At 44.0% G+C, this 17,326-nt stretch overlaps 1 protein-coding gene across 1 annotated transcript; it reads left to right on the top strand.

Moving 5' to 3' along the window:
* Window positions 1-14,232: 14,232 nt before the first annotated feature.
* Window positions 14,233-16,773, top strand: SIX6 (SIX homeobox 6). Its single transcript, XM_029238993.1, has 2 exons — window positions 14,233-14,983; window positions 16,059-16,773. The coding sequence occupies exons 1-2, from the start codon at window positions 14,412-14,414 to the stop codon at window positions 16,225-16,227; spliced, it is 741 nt and encodes a 246-aa protein (XP_029094826.1). The 5' UTR covers window positions 14,233-14,411; the 3' UTR covers window positions 16,228-16,773.
* Window positions 16,774-17,326: the final 553 nt, after the last annotated feature.

The following is a 17,326-nucleotide window of genomic DNA, read 5'->3' on the forward strand; positions in this document are numbered from 1 at the left end:
CAAGGATGAAGCTTTAAGAGAGTGAGGTGTTGTTGAGACCATCTGGACTGTATATGTGACTGAACCCAGTTAAGGCCTCTATTATAAACTTTTAAGATTTGGTGGGTTGGTTCGGAGACCTACTCAAATTGCAGTCACCAAAGACAAGTCTTGTAAGCAAGTTCCCTTGCTTATTAAACCTGCCAGCTACCAATCTGGAGTAGTCTGCCTCTTTCTTTGTTCTCTCCTTGCTGTCTGTGTTCAGGGGGCCAGTTTGCAAACCAACAACTGGTGAGCCAGCCAGGAGATGGAATAAATTGGCCTTGAGAAAGAGTAATCTGTGGGGGAAATCCTGAGTTGGCCATTGACCTCTATGTGAGGAGAGGTGGCCCATATGTCAGATGCATGTGGACCACCCCATGAGTATGAGGACACCCCAAAAATGTGGCTGTTTTAATGAGCTTGTTTGAGAAACTACATTTAAGAGAGAACTTAAGTAAAGAAGGGAAACAAATGGCTGCCACAGTGGGCTGGCCTGTACTGTGGGCAGTTTGGCTGACCATCGATGCCCAACTAGAGACTAACTCGAGTTAGAAAGTTGGAAGAAGAGCTGAAGTTAGAAAAGGACATGCAGTTATCCACTACTCTGCTAGTTTCAGGAGCGGCAGACAATTTTGGAAGACCAGAATAATAAGTTGGAGACCTTAGAATGCTATTTTGGAAAGCTAGGAGATCACAAGCTGCCATTGATTAAAGTCCATATGCTTGTGATAAAGCCTGATTAGGACAGTAAGAGGTAGAATCTTTGGGAAAGTGAGGAGAGCAAAGAGGAGGATATTGTAGTGATTGACAATGAAATAGGCAGAGTAGGCCCATGCCATCCGACCTTTAATACAAAGAAAAATTTTAACTAGTAATTACCCTAGACTTTGATAATAGAGAAATACACCCCAAAACTCCCAGGAGAAAACTTGCATTCATTTTCTGTCCCTTCAAGTTGTAAATTTTATCTGAAATGTAAATACCTAAGGAGATAACTAAAACAGCCCATGACTGCCTGAGACTGAATAGAAAAAAGGAGGGAAAGAGACTATTTAAAATACAGATGACTACAGAAGCTCCCTTGCTCAAAATCTAATCCACAGCTCCATAAGATTACCAGTAAAGGGCAAATACAAATTTTAATTTTAAAAGTCTTCTCCACAAATATTAGTAAAAAGCTTTAGCCATGTGAGTGGGTAAACTTAACTTGTTCCATCTACCAGAAACACATTTGGATTCAACTGGCTTATAAATTAGCGAGTTTTATATTGTTGTACTTGATTCTTGGCTAAAGTTTTAGAATGAAAACTATGGGGTCTCTGTGTCTGTCTGTATGTTGATGTATGTCTATGAATATATGTTACATATATGTGACATTTTTCTACCTCTGGAGGGTGTTGTCAAAATTAATCTGTAAATGAGCTCTATTTAATTGGCTTAAAGAAAAATAAGCTTTAATATCAATAGTGTACTTATGTAAAAATGAAACGATTTTTTTTTGTCTGCTAAAAGGACAAAGTTGTTTTGGACTGTTGGTCTGTTCTTAGTGGGACTGTGAAAGGTTTTTCTTCACCTTTTAAGTAATCTGCCTAGAAAACAGAGATTCTGTGTTTTATCAAAATAATTTTCTGTGCTTCATGTTGTCTTTATCAGGCTTTGATTACTTAAGAAAACTGAGTCTTCTCCATTAAAAGAGGTACGTTGTGTTTTTGTTTTTACAACTATGTAACTTTATGTATTTGCCTTTGAAGTCTCTAATTATCACTTTGGTTAACTGGATAACTAGGTACTGTTTCACGGTGACCTATGGTCCTATTCAATCAAGTGTTTTAAACCTTTTGATATTTTTGACAAACTTACCCCAAATCAAATTCTTAACAAAGTCCTGTTGACCTTGAACTAACTGGGATTTTCTAGAGGGCCCCTGGAACATCTCAGAGATATGTAATCTCTCCTTATAAAAGAGAATTAAATTAATTAGGCTTATTTGATATATTAAATTACATGGGAAGCACTGTCAAATAAGAAGTGATGTTAAACTTTCTTTAGGTTATTTTGTATAAATATATGTTATTAATATAAATGTTCCTGCAAAAGTGCTTCATCTTCAAGGTGTTTTAAGGAAAAGACTCTGACAGTACAGGTTTCTGATAATTAAGATCAATTTGCTTTCATGTGGGAGGGACAACAATAGACCTTTCAAATATCTCCTTAAGGCTACCTGCACAGCCCCACAGTATCTTATGGGATGGTAGCCCAATATCTGTCCCTGTTCTCCTTCCTCACTACAGTAAAATGGGCCCATTACACTGATATTAACATGTGAAGACTTGCCTCTGCTGTAGGACACTCTGCAGACTTTGCTGGAACATCTGTGAGGGAGAGGATGGGTGGTGAACCCATAGAATATTCAAGGCCCAGGCACGGCCATAGAGTTTGGGGGAGTTATTTGGTTGAGTAAGATGTGCATTATCCTAGTAGCTGTGATTGAAAAGGTGCAAGCCTATCCAAGCCCTAAGAACATGAAAGAGGTCCAAGCTTTTGTAGGAATTTGGGGGTTTTGGTTTTATTCCCTACCTAGCACGGTGCCTCCATCCTTTACCTGCCTGCTGAAGAAAGGGCACATGTGGGACTGGGAATGAGAGCAACAAGTTACCTCTGAAAAGACAAAAATATTCGTGAAGCAGATTAAAGCTCTGGGCATCTCTCATGCAGGGCTACCATTTGAGTTAGATGTATCTGTGACTCTGGAAGCTTTGGGTTGGGTGCTGTGGCAGGGGCAACAGAATGAGAAAGTATCCCTAGGATTTTGGTCCCAGTCCTGGAAGGGGGCAGAAACCCAATATACCCACCCCACCCCCAACACACACATACAGCAACAGCTCCTGACAGCGTATACCGTGCTCCTCAGGGTACATTCTCTCACTAAAGAACAGCATATCATGGTAAGAACTTCCCTTCCTATCAAAGGGTGGATGGAGAATATGTTTCATCAACCCACTTCTGTCATGGCTCAAATTCCCACTTTGACTAAGTGGCATGCCTATATGCAGCAGAAGAGCACCCTGTCTGCCAGCCCACTGTCTCTAGAAATACAGGTGCTACTAAGTCCTGTAGAATATGAAGATGCTCTGAATGCCTCCACCCCTATTCCTGTGGCAGCCCCTGCAGCCTATAGAAAGGGAGTGGAGAAAATTCCTGCTGATATCTGATAAACAAATGCCTGGAAACAGGAACAAACCACAGCAGCCAGTGGGCTGAACTCAGAGCAGTTTGGCTGGTGATCACTCATGAACCCTGGTCATTAACCCTTTGCCATGACAGTTGGGCTATTATAAAGGGATGAACCCTATGACTTGGACAACGGGAAGCTAAGGAGTGGATGATAATGAAAAAGCCTCTGTAGGGTCAGGATGTGTGGAAAGACTTTTAGGTTCGCCTGGAAGAGCTTCAGGCTGTCCTTACTGTCTTCCACATGCTGGCTCACAAGGCACTGACACACCCTGGCAATCAAGAAGCTGATGCCCTAGCTCAGGTACAAGCCCTAGCAACTGACCCTTCACTATATATGGCAGATTGGTTGCATAGAAAGAGTGACCACCCACAATAGCAGCATATGGGTGGGATGGCATATTGTCAAGGATGCTGGATTGCCCTTGAAATACAGTGACTTGGTTAATGCAGTAACGACGTGTCCTTTGTGTTCTAAACAACACCTAAGGCAATTACCAAAGGAGTCTGGGGCCATATACTGGAGTTCCCAAACAGTGAGGTATTGGCAATTGATTATATTGGTCCCCTCCCTCCAAGTAAGGCTTCTAGATATGCCTTGGTTTTCGTGAACACTGCATCTGGCCTAACCCAATCTTTCCCCTGCCACGGCTCAAACCAGGCTGCCACCATTAGGGGATTAGAGAAGCTGAGTACCATGTACAGATACCTTCATCAAATAGATAGTAATTGGAGGTCACATTTCAAGGGTTATGATATGCAGGACTGGGCAAAAGAACATGACATTGAATGGAGGTTTCATCGCCCCTATAATTGGCAAGCAGCAAAGTTGATAGAAAGGAAAAATAGGATATCAAAGCAGCAGATTAAAATACTAACAGGTAAAACCGCCTTGGCTTTAATACATTTGAACGATCAACCAGTAGGGCCTGTTGCCCCATATGACAGACTAGGGACCCCTGACGAGACACTCAATACCGTAAAGGTATGGAAGTTGTAGGAAATAGCCTGACTCTCACCACGGATCAATCTGCTATGCTGCTGAGAACACCAAAGGCCGTATCATGTCTGGGAAAGGTGCCATCTACTATAATCTGCAATGGTACATGTCACCCGGATGGCCAGATAGCTGCTAAACAAGCCACCGCCATGCTAGTGAAACCCCTTGCTGGCCGCTCAGGGCACACTGGGAAAGAGTGGCTGTGTAAGACCATAAGAGCCAGTCACAAGGGGTGGAGTGTTGGAGGAAGTCATCAAGAGGACATGACAACCAGCTGACCCATGTGCTAGACCCAGGCAATCAGAGGCTCCTCACCTCCTCCCCATCCTTGGAATGAATGTTCTGCCCACCATTCCCACGTCGGAGCCATTTTCATGGATGTAGCCTTAAGAGAGTAAGGTTCTGGTGAGGCCATCTGGACTAAATGCATGACTGAACCCAGTTAAGGTCTCTATATAAACTTTAAGATTTGGCAGGCAGATGCAGAGATCTACTCATCTTGTGGTCAACCAAGACAAGTCTCATAAATAAGTTCCCTCGGTTATTAAACCTGCCACCTACCAATCTGGAGTGGTCTGCCTCTTTCTTCAGTCTCTCCCTGCCTCCATGTATGGGGCCAGTTTGCAAAACAGCACAATTCCATGAAAACTCCACTGGAATCTGGGGTTGTGAAAAAGACTTGACAAAACTTACCTTAAAGTTGATCTGGAAGAAAATATTCACAAAACAGCCAAAGAATTTTTCTTTAAAAATACTGAAGAAGAACTTGCCCTATCAAATATTAAAATGTATTTGAACGACAGTAGGGGAACCATAGGAATAAATAGACATATCAGTGAAAGAGAAAAGAAAGTCCAAAAGAATACCTATGTACACATAGAAATTTAATATGTGATAAAAGTGGAGTTTCATATCTGTGGGAAAAGAATTATCAATCAATAAATAATGGCAGGATTCAGAGGTGGTAAAACTAAACTCTGGGAAATATATAACAGAGGCAATTTTTGGTCTAAAAAATCTCTTAGAGCGCTGGTTTTAATCTCCAGACTGTCTCCAGACCACTTCATTATCTCCAACCTGAATCTCTGCTCATCCCAACAAGTCCTTAAGGCTCAGGTCAAGAGCTTCCCTCTCCCGCATGGTGACACACTCGCTCCTGTCTTCTTCCAGCCGCGCAAGTCTTCTTGGCACCTTAGGCAACCCCACCTGCTTCCACCCTCTTAACATTCCGAGAACAAGCACAGTCTAGACACACCCAGGCCAAGCAAGACTGCCAGAGAAAGAAGAGAACCCAGGCTGTCAGAAGACAAACCCAGGTCTGGAATGGAAGGAGGTTTCCAGGACATTCTGAGGCCTGAGGTGAATTAGCTGAAGCAGAAGGGGGAAGAAAAGTCACAAAGAAAAGTTTACATTCTTTTGATTGAAGGAGGAAGGGGCCTAGAAAGGAAATGGGGCCAGGGATGAAAGGGGATGCGTTTCTAGTTTTTTTGGTCCAGGGAAGGAAGGAAGGAAGTGGGGGGGGAGGGAGGGAGGGAGAAGAATTAGAAAATGATTTGAAGGGGGAAAAAAACCTGTTAGAGTCCAAATTTCCATGAGACCTCAAAATAAATCCAGATGGCTTAATTTTTTTTTTAATCTAGAAAGAGCAGGAGAAAATACACGTTATCTATAACATGGAAGGGACACTGTACTAAGTATAACACCCGAGACAGAAACAGATTTGATAGATCTGACTATGTGAAAATTATAAAAACTATAGGACAAATAACACCATAAAGTGAAAAAGCAAGTGAAAAAGCAGGAAGAAATATTTGCAATATATGACAGGAAAAAATGCATCCTTAATGTTGGAAGAAATACTACAAATGAATAAAAAGAATAAACATCCCAAATCAAGGGATAGAATTGGGAAGTTCTCAAAAGAAGAAATACAAATGACCAGTAAATATGTAAAACTGCATAACCTTATTAATAACCAAAGAAATGGCTATTTTGAAAACATGAGAAACCATTTTTCAAATATTTGTTTATTTATTTATTTTATTTTTGGCTGCGTCGCGTCTTAGTTACGACACATGGGCTCTGTAGTTGCTGCACGCAGGCTTAGTAATGGCAGCGCACGGGCTTAGTTGCCCTGCAGCATGTGGGATCTTAGTTCCCCGACCAGGGATCGAACCCGCGTCCCCTGCATTGGAAGGCGGATTCTTAACCACTGGACCACCAGGGAAGTCCCAAAGAAACCATTTTTCATCTATCAATCTGGCAAAGATTTAAAAGAAGAATAATGGCCAGGGTGTGGGGGAAAATGACACTCACACGGTGTGGGTATAAGTAAAAATCCTTTTGGATGACAATTTGGAAATACATATCACTTTTTAAATATGTAAACCCTTTAACCCATTCATCTTACTTCCAAGAATTTGAAGGAAAAATTGAACAATACATAAAGATGCTCATTGTTCCACTGTTTATAATGGTGAAAATTTGGAACCAATTTAAACAATCGTCAATAGGGACTGGTTAAATAAGTTATGGTATGTATGCTGTGGAATACAGTGCAGCCATTCAAAATGATAACATGTATTTATTATCAGGAAAAATGTTCATAAAATGTTATCATAAAAAAAGAAGGCTAAAAAAAAAAGAAGGCTATAAACAGTATGGATAATATGACAGCATTTCTGTCAAAAGAAAAAAATCTGTATCTCTGTGTGTAGAAAAACAAAAGTATATAAGGATATGCACTGAGCACTAATAGTGATTTATCTATGGAATAATGACATTATAAAAAAACTTTCACTTTTGACTCCATAAGTATATGGATATTTATTGCAGTGAGCATGTGTTCCTTTTATAAAGAGAAAAACACAAAAGGTATTTCCAGTAGGGGAAAAAATAACACTCCAGATGAGGAAAATACATGAGAAAAAAGAAATCTAAATATCAACAAATGAACCATAGCAGAGGGAAAGAATGGAGAGGAATATGTGTCTGTATGTGTGTGTAATAAGAATAGACTGTCTAGAAGTGTGTGACATAATTGCTAAATAAGTATTTTTAAAACTGAAGGGATACACTACAAGGAAAACTCTAGGTACTACATCATTTCAGAAAACTTTGGGATCGGGGTAACAGAGGAGGAGGAAAGTGGGGAAGTGAAAATACTGTAAAAGTCTAATCCTATTTGGATGGCAAGAACAATGGGGAAAGTAATGCCATGGTAGGAAAAACAGTGCATCTTAATGGGGAAGATATTAAGTGTCCCGTTTATAGACAATGATAGAGTCATATGTAACAATTAAGAGAGCAAGGAAAGGAGAGATAACCATTGATGGACTAGAAAATACTGCAGAACTTCTAAATTATTATTTCAAGGACAAGGATAAAAAGATGGTCAAGCAGAAAGGAGATGAGAGGGGTAGAAAGAAAATTTAACTAAATGAAGGTTAAAACTAAATATTAAAATTCCAAAAAAATCAGTTCAGCCCCAAATTTTAATCACTGTAAAGACAAATTCTCTTACATTAACTTCAGAAAAACCTAGGAATAATAGGGAAAGTAACAGATAAAATACAGAACAGAAAAATGAGAGGATTAAAATTCCATAGTGTGAAGGATCTGAGGGGGAAAATATCTACTGTTAAAGGAAACATGCACACATTTCTCTGCCTCTTAATTTTTTCTAAACCTACTGTCACTGTCTGCCTATATAATTCCGTGCCAGAGCTTTGCAGCTGGTCCCCACTCGGGCTTAAGCAGACTCCTCTCTGTGTTTCCATTTAAAAGTCTTTATTTCAATAGGTGGGCCTAGAGCATCTGCACTTCCAAAATTACCACACAACTGATCCAAAATGAGTGAAACAAAATTGGTTTGAAAAATTGCCTTAGGCTGAAAAGAAGATGAAGGCTAACATTTCAGACCTAAAGAAATATTTATCACAATTCTCTGTCTGTAATAGACTTCTGTGGTTGTAATAGAAATGTTGACAGCTTGTTAATTATAGAAATGCTAGTGAGCATCACTGTTATTCTTTTGAAAGACCTGACAAAAGAGTTCGGAGGTTTTTTTACTTAAACCAAGCCTTACAGCACCTCAAGTCCAGTCTCTCCTCCCCAATGAGCCTGAATTCAGTTCCATTTTCCTGTCAGCATACAGTGTGATGACTCAGAGAAAGGTCTTCAATAAACCCAGACTCCAACATTCCCACCCCACAAAGAAGATAATTGAAGTCCGAGAATCACATTTGAGATTCAAGGACTTTTTAGGGTTTGCAAGGGTACACCATTTGACAAGACCCAGAATAGTTTCAACCTCTCTGAGATCCAAGAACTAGTGTGCATCAAACTATGAAAGTCACATCATCAGGGAATAGCATAGGACCTTACACATGGCAGCCACCAATAAATATTCATGTGTGATTCAGATCCTCACCCTCAAACTCAATGGGAATTATACCATCTTCCTTGGGTAGGGAAAGCAAGGTATGTGATAAATAGAGGATTGCATCTGTGTTTTAAATGTATCTCTGCCACTAACTAGTTGTATAATATGAGTAATCATTTAACCTCTTGGTCTTCGTATTTTATTCACTTGTAAAATGGAGAGGGTCTGAGCAATAGCTTTCAACCATTGTTGTCTGTCCCACCAGTTACTCAAAGAACATAGACAGGAACAAAACTCCACTTTCCTCAGAGATATTTCTAAATTTATAAGTATTCAGTCACCATAAGTATCAATTACACAAAATTACAGTGGGTCCTTAGGAAAAGATTTTATAGGTGTGGTGGCCTAGACCCAAGATGAAATTAAAAGGGCACTGATTCCTTTAAAAGTGCTTCAACTCCAAAATAAACACTTTTAGCAGGTTTTGTATGTCTGTGTCTTGTTGATTATTTTGAGCTCCTCTGAAGCAGAGTTTCTTAACAGTGATGCTACTGACATTTTTGGTTAGGGGTGGGGGCCGCTGTGGCGATTCGCTGTAAGATGTTTAGCGGCATCTCTGCCTCCATGCATTCAGGGCCAGTTGTGACAACCAACAATGTCTTCAGACATTGCCAAATGTCCCCTGGAAAGAGGGGGTATAATTGCCTTCCTGAGATTTGCTACTTTGAAGGGTAAGATGCCATGAAAATTATATTTTTTAACGTAATTCTTTAAAAGTATTTTCTGTTAATGAACTGGATTAATGCAGAATATTTAAGGTATTTATTGGAGGCTAATGTTTCTATTTGATTTTACATTACTCAGAAGGAAATTATCATTTATTACACATATAATACATGTAATTAATGCATATATATGACATACAATACATAAAATCAAATGTGAATAATGTTTGACTCATGCCAGAAGACATAAACAAATTTACACTCTTTCACTTCATTGAATTATAAGGTGTCTAGGTGTATTTTAGAAAGATACTTTGATCTTAGATTTGAAAATGGTCAAAAATAACCTGCTAGTGGAAAAAAACAAGGTTCTAGTAGAGAATTACAAATTAATTATTCTTTCAGTCATTCAACTAATGTTTCATTACTGATAATAAAGTGTTTATAAATGACATGCTGGTTACATTTTTAAGAGTTAATCCTTCACATAAGAACCCATTGATACATAGCCCTAAGCAAGCTATGCTGTGGTGTGGTTAGCCCTCTGAAGATTTAGACTTACCCTCACAGAAGCAGAAGAGAGAGAGAAAAGTGAATTTAAAACCATAGTTTAAATAAGGGGTATAACTTGCAATATAGTCTTTGGCTTAAATACAAATTATCATCCAAATGCCTAGAAGCAGCAACAAACTGGAGGTCAAAACAAAGTTACATAGTCAGCCTAACATTTTAAAAAACCATTACTGCTAATTAACCAATACCTTCAAATGGTACATTTCCTCACATTTAAACTTATAAACATTTCCTCCAATTAACAACACAAGCAATTTTGCATCATTTAAAAAATAGATGGTAAATAATTTTGCAAATCATAACAAAAATACCTAACCTATTAAAATTAGATCAATACTTTGATTGTAATGCTTTTTTGCCAGTTAATTTTACAGCACCAAGAAATCTACAAAACATTTCTCAAAGAGGCATCTCTGTTCTTTGTTACAAGGTGCATACATACAGTCAGGGGAAGAATGCATGAAAGACAGCAATCTATCTTGGGAACTTATTAGGATAGTTGGTACTTTAAAACTAGGACATTCAATTAATTTCATAATCTGAAGAGCTGGACCACCACATACATAAACAAATATATATTTATATTTATACAGTATCATCTAAAAATCAGAATTCTAAATTCATGAGTAAATGAGAGTGTGAAATTTTAATACTGTAATTTCAAAGGCAGTAAAACGCCTTTCTAATCTTGGATTTTTTTTTTTTTTACATTATTCTCACCTATTCGCAACACATGGCTTTGAGGCCCAGGAAAGGAAAACAAAGATCTCTCCCCCCAAAGTCAAAATGGACATACACAAAAGGCTGGGGCTTCGTTGTCTTCCAGTCTGTAACTCTCACATGCAGCACAAACGTCTTTAGCAAGGAATTCAGATGCATTCAATTATGGTATCTTTAAAATCCCTGACTATGTGAATTGTATAGGAAAGAAAACAAAGACACATCATTTATTTTACGGCTTGATTTAGGAGAAGTCAAAGAAAAGAAAGACAAAACAAGACGAGAGACTGGAAACTAGACATAAGAATGTATTGGCCTCTACAAAGTGCTCTCCACTGGCAAATCTTTCAGCAGAGTGTAACCTGGGCTCCGAGTGTCCCTCTACTCTAGAGAGCAAAATCAGAAGGGGCAAAATGAGGGGAGAGATTGATATGTGCAAGAAGTCCTAGACTGAACTCAAGATTTCTGGTATGAACCTCACAACTCCCTGGAGGCAATTTGCCCTGGCGCCTCTGCAATGAACAATTAGACACATTTTTTTCCCGGGAGGGCATTTATCTTCTACCCGCTTTTTCTCCATATTTTTCTCCATAAAATAAAAGTCTTGAGTTTGCAGAAAGAATAGCCATCTACGTATTCCCAGTGAGAATCTAAGGCCTCCCAAATCTACTAGTAGCTGCAAACCAACCACAGAAAGTTGCAAACCTGCCCAGATGGGCCGAGGCCAAAGGCCGCCGCTGCGCTTTCCAGGTTACCTGGTCAAGCACATAAGAAAAATGAAGTCGGGTGTAGCGAGCTCTCTGCAAGGTTGGCGCAACGTTCCAAAATTGGTAAAATTCTATCCCTCCGTAAAATTAAGAAAAGCTCCAGCCTTCGCCTGGCAAACCCGGAAAAGTGCGCTTCAGCCGTGGGGTGGGGGGCCATCTTCTTCACAGTGGAATTATCTCTAAGGAAATCCTCGAAGCTCCTCATTCTCAGGGACGGGGGCTCACAAATTTCTTCCCTCTGTCCCTTCTCAGAGTGAAGCTGATGAACGAATGTGCTACCTCAGTGTGCCTTGGAGAAGTTTATTCCCCTTGAGTTGATAAAATTAAGCCAAGCCCCCTGCGATGGTGAAGACAGGATATCCTGACAGTAGACCCGGGCCTCTAGACACCTCTCAGAACCCGCCCGCCCCGGCGCCCAGACACAGCGTCCGGCGGGGTTCGGACTCGGCGGCAGCAGCCAGCGCCCTTTTCCCGCGATTCCACCAAGGCCAACCTAGGCTTTTGGTCTCAGTCGCCGGAGAGCCCCAGACAACGCAGAAGCCAAAGGGGACATCTGGAAAGAAACATTCCCATTTCTTGCATAGGGCACCTAGACTCAGAAAATTACACGACTTGCTTAGAGTAAGAAGCCGGAATTCACCACTTTCAAGTTGTGCAGCAAAAAGGCGTGCGGAGGCGCGGTCCCCTGGGGCACCAACAACTTCTCCTCACCTCCGGCGGCTAGGAGCAGAGGTTGGGGGTCCTCTCTGCGCTCGAGGGCTGTAAGGTCCCGCGGACCCGCGGCTGCTTCTGCTCGCGGAGGGCAATCAAGAAGCTATTGGGCTAGAGAGAGCCCAAAGGGGGAAAATTAGGAAACCTCTGCAAAATGGAGCAATGGGGTGCTTTCCTTCCTTGGCCAGGGGTGCCGGGAACGCAACCCTCCTGGGGTCCCTCTTCACCCCTTCCCCGCCTGCCGGGTTTTCTACACCGTGCATTGTTGGCCCTCGTTTGTGATGTTTCTCACTAAAAGTTGTCCTTGAGGAGGATTCGGAAGTCTCCTCAAGCTAGAGAAGGTTTGTGCTTTGACATTATCCTCATCACCCTCTCCATTTTGCCTCTGCCTGTCGCATTTCATGAAAATAAGCTCTTAGAAAAGAAAGTCTCTCCGTTGAGGCGGCAGCAAACTCACAGAAATGATGTAAATGGTTGCAGGGCTTTTTTCTTCCTCTCTGCTATTTTTTTTTTTTTGAGTGAACTGTGAAGATCTGTGAAAATAATATCAGGGTTTTCCGTCAGAATGAGCTTTGCCCTGCATTCAGGCGTAGCATGATCTGACCCGACACCTCCAACCATCTGTGCTATCTATCTGCCTTCTGATTTACCAGAGCTGTACAAGCCACATACAAATTGTACTTGATACTAAAGAAAAGACAGCCGGGCCCAGTCCAGTTCTGGGGCGAACATTCCCATCTGATTCCTTTCTGGGGATAGGACCTCCAAAGATATTTTTCCTGGCGTTTTCGTTGGACTCCCCTCTTCCAATTATTCTCTTCAAACTAAATAAACCCCTATCAAAAGCCCAGGTGATATCGTAGTTACTTTTGACCTAGGTCTCAGAAAACGGTATGATGAGAATGTCAACTGAGAATCAATAAAGTTGCCAATTCAACTGCTGGCCCCAAGGCAGAGCCGCCAAGAAGGCCCTTTCTCTCTTCAGGAAGGGTCAGGGCTCAGGGGCTTAAGAAGTGCTTTCTACACCCCCTTCTCTATTGGTGTGGTTCCCCCTTCTCTATTTTACTTTTATTGAATTACTTTTGGGTCCAAAGGCCAAGGTTAGAGTTTCTATCCCCAGCTCAAGAGTTAAACATTCTAACACAGCGTATGGCAAAATTAGCCTGCAAGAAGAGCAAATCGATACTTCTTTAAAAAGGTCTTTGAAACAAGCTTTTAAGTTGCTGTCCTGACCTACCAGTGACTTCTCACTCTAGATGTGGCTATGCTGCACATTTGTTGAAGTCCATTAAACTGGGGAGAAAAAACTGAAAAGTATAAACTTGGGGTTTGCGGCGCTGCTTTTGTTGCAAGTGTTTCACTACATGGTCAGCACCTGTGTTATCAGGAATGAGAGTGTCCTAGCTCGTATTTTAAATGATATCAGGAGACTTTTGAAGGTGATGGGGGTAGAGTCCAAACTGACCTCTTCTACAGATCCCGGGTCCTGTTCCTTCTGCTTCACATTCGATTCCTACTCGGCTGCTTTGGCAGCCGGCAAGGCATGCAGGGATGGGTGCTGGCAAGAAGAGAGGTGATCCACTTCCCCTCCCTCCCCATTCGTGCCTCCCTCAAGGTTTTGTGTTTCGTTACAACTAAACTTGGTGAGTTCTCTTGGAGGATTTCGATTTGGCCCAGTCCTCTTTGTCCTCTGGAGGCCTCTTGACCCAGGCAGCGCCTCGCCCCAAAGTGGATTTCTGTAGCATCACTGCCTCTTTGGGGGGCGGGGGGCGCTGGGGCAGGGTTGCGGGGGAAGAGAGAAGAACAAGGCTGGGGGTGGTAGTGAAACGCTGCGGCTCTCGCCCGTCTTTTCCTCCTCCAAGTTCTGCAAAATACTAAATCTACCGGAGAACTGCGGGCGCTGTCGAGAGCGGGGAGGTGCTGAAATGGCCAGGGCGCTCCGGTCGCAGTCTTGATTGGCAGAGCTGGCCAGTGACTGACAGGGGGTCTCCATGGCGCCCGCGCCGCCAATCCGCCCACCCCAGTAGCGGCGCCCGCTAGCTGGCCTGCGTGCCCTAACGGAGCCGAGCCGAACCCGAGCTGCGGAGACGGCACCTCCTCCAATACCTTCCGCTCTCTCGCTCCCCGCGGTAGCGCCGCCGCCGCTGCCCCGGCCGTGCGTCCTGGTGGCCCCGAGCCGCTCCCCCAAGGAGAGTCTGGCGCACCCGGCAGCGCCCGCGGGCATCTGCTGCGTGTCCCGCTGCGGACTCAGCGCCTCCGCTGCCGCCGTCACTGCCTCGATGTTCCAGCTGCCTATCTTGAATTTCAGTCCCCAGCAAGTGGCCGGGGTATGCGAGACTCTAGAGGAGAGCGGCGACGTGGAGCGCCTGGGTCGCTTCCTCTGGTCGCTGCCTGTGGCCCCTGCGGCCTGCGAGGCGCTCAACAAGAATGAATCCGTGCTGCGCGCGAGAGCCATCGTGGCCTTCCATGGTGGCAACTACCGCGAGCTGTACCATATCCTGGAAAACCACAAGTTCACCAAGGAGTCGCACGCCAAACTGCAGGCGCTGTGGCTCGAAGCGCATTACCAGGAGGCTGAGAAGCTGCGAGGACGGCCCTTGGGGCCAGTGGACAAGTACCGCGTGAGGAAGAAGTTCCCGCTGCCGCGCACCATCTGGGATGGCGAACAGAAGACACACTGCTTCAAGGAGCGCACGCGGCACCTGCTTCGGGAATGGTACCTGCAGGACCCATACCCTAACCCCAGCAAAAAGCGTGAGCTCGCCCAGGCAACCGGACTGACCCCTACGCAGGTGGGCAACTGGTTCAAAAACCGCCGACAAAGGGACCGGGCGGCTGCAGCCAAGAACAGGTCGGTACCTAAAGGCCTTCTCTGAGCCTTGAACTCACCAGGGAGGGAGAGGGTGACCGCACCCCCCGCGCCCTTACCCAAGGCCTGGAGACTTGGATTTCGTAGGAATTGGGATGGGATTGAGGTCTTCGGTTTTGAGCCCACTGCGTTCTGGGATCCTGGGTCGGGGTTTCCTTCCGGGCTTTTGATTCCCCACCCTTTCTTTTTGGTTCTCGGCGCCTGGGGGTTGCTCCAGCAGCTGGTTCCAGTCACCAAACCAAGGCTACATTGAGAGGGAGAAGGAAAGAAAAATTAAAATCCCATAAGCAATTACAGACCCCAAGGCCCAAAGCTAATTCTTGTCAGCCCGGGCCCAGGCTCCTATTATTAAGTGAAGCCTGGCTTATTAGCAGTGTGGCAGTTTAGTGTTGTCATTTTTAAAGCCCAGATGCATCCTTCTCTAATGCTTTGAAATTTCTAACTTATGTCTGTAAGAAGTGGAAAGTCAAGTTCTACTCTTCCCACGTGTGGGCAGCCCTGTCTCAAAACGGCAAACTAGTTGGCAGAGGTTTTTCATTCCCCAGCATGTGGCTCTCAATCAGCCAAATATTTTGACCAAGAACCCAGCCTTTTCTCCCAGGTCCAAAGCCTCTGTGGAACCGTCAGGCCGCCCTTTTTGCCGGCCTCGGGGGCACTCACACAGGCGTATGCCCTAGGCAGACGCAGGCTGGGAAAGGGGTCTCCTGTCCCAGAGCCTGACCTCTCCTTGTCACCCACACCTCATTTATCCTGAGAGCATTGTAAATCTCCCAAAGGTGACCAACACCAGGAACGACCTTGCAAGCACAGCATCCCAAAGATTGGGGAGATAGGGAGCCAAGAAAGGACTAAGAAGGAGGAGGGGGCAACCGCAGGGCTCCACAGAACAGCCGCCGCACGCCTCCTGCCCGGCCTCTGTTGCCTCGTCTTACCCGCTTTAACTCCCCGGGTCTGAGGGAGAGTCGCTGACTGCTGGGCTTAAGGGATGCGGACCGGGGGACGGGGGTACCGGCGGCTATGTTACACACAGTGACTCGTTTCCTTTCCTTCCCCGTAGGCTTCAGCAGCAGGTTCTGTCGCAGGGCCCCGGCCGGGCGCTAAGGGCCGAGGAAGAGGGCACGCCCGAGGTGCTGGGCACCGCCGCCAGCCCGGCCGCCAGCCTGTCCAGCAAGGCAGCCACTTCGGCCATCTCCATCACGTCCAGCGACAGCGAGTGCGACATCTGAGCTGCCTGCCCAGCTCTCTCAGAAACAGAATTCGGTGTAAAAAACGAGACAAACAAAATGAAGGAGAGAGGAAGGACGAGAGACCAAGCAACCCAGTGCTTGCGAATCCAGGTGGCCAGGGACCCGCGGGCTCGGGTTGCCGTGTCCGCCCCGCGGCCTGACCCGTTCCACTGGCGCCCTCCGGCTGCTACCACAAGGGCCCGCGGTGAGGCCAGACCCAGCTCCACGTTCTCCTTGCTTTGCTTTTTCCCAAGGATTTTGCTGCAAAGATGCCTCCGGAACCCGAACTGCACGCTGAGAGCCTGCCCTGAATCTCCCGTGGGTATTTCACGTCGAAAGGACGCTGTTACATATGTATAACTTTTGCTTTAAAGTTTTTTTTAACAAAACATATATATGTTGTTTATTTACTTATTTAAGAGACTGCATGGTAGGTTTCTCTGTATCCAGAGAACTTGCTGTTTCTAAAGGTGCAGGGTGAAGCCAATGGGTTCTGTGTGAGGAAGCCAAACAATAAAAACCTGGTGAGCAACCTTTCTTAATTAAGAGAGCTGCTCTCAGATTCCTAAAAAGAAAACAGAGAGATCTTTCTCTTGGGAACCCAGGTAGGGGTCCTTGTGCAAATGGTCTCAGGAGAGTCTTCTCTGTATCTTTTGCCTTTTCTGATGTCTCCTGGTATATTTTTAAAACAGCCCAAGGTAGGTCCATAACCACTTCCTTGTCAAATTGTATGCATGTGTGTATGTATGTACATACATATGCGTGCATGTGTGATATATTTAAACCTGGAAACTGGCAACATGATCATCCTCTATAAGGCAACTCCCTTGCATCCCCAGCACAGATAACTAACTATGGCTTGTCCATTTGATACTCACTCGGCTTTCAGGAACAGTTTTGGAAGCCGAACTCTGGAACTCAATAGTGAGTTCTATTTTATAAAAATGCAAGACTATTCCAACAGAGGCTCTGCAATGAGAAAGGTTTTCCATCTCCTTTGAGGCCCCCCACCCGTACAAAAGCAGTAGGTACCCATAATCATGCAAGTGAGCACATACTGCATGTAGTATTGAACTTGTACTAAAATAAGACAAAAGAA

This window comes from Monodon monoceros, unplaced genomic scaffold (genome assembly GCF_005190385.1).
Source record: "Monodon monoceros isolate NGI ecotype Baffin Bay Population unplaced genomic scaffold, NGI_Narwhal_1 Super_Scaffold_21, whole genome shotgun sequence".
Taxonomy (NCBI): domain Eukaryota; kingdom Metazoa; phylum Chordata; class Mammalia; order Artiodactyla; family Monodontidae; genus Monodon; species Monodon monoceros.

Excerpts from the sequence above, each read along its gene's own strand:
- SIX6 (XM_029238993.1), top strand. The coding sequence starts at position 14,412 with ATGTTCCAGCTGCCTATCTTGAATTTCAGTCCCCAGCAAGTGGCCGGG. Across the intron at positions 14,984-16,058 it reads GCGGCTGCAGCCAAGAACAG|GCTTCAGCAGCAGGTTCTGT; the intron begins GTCGGTACCTAA and ends CCTTCCCCGTAG.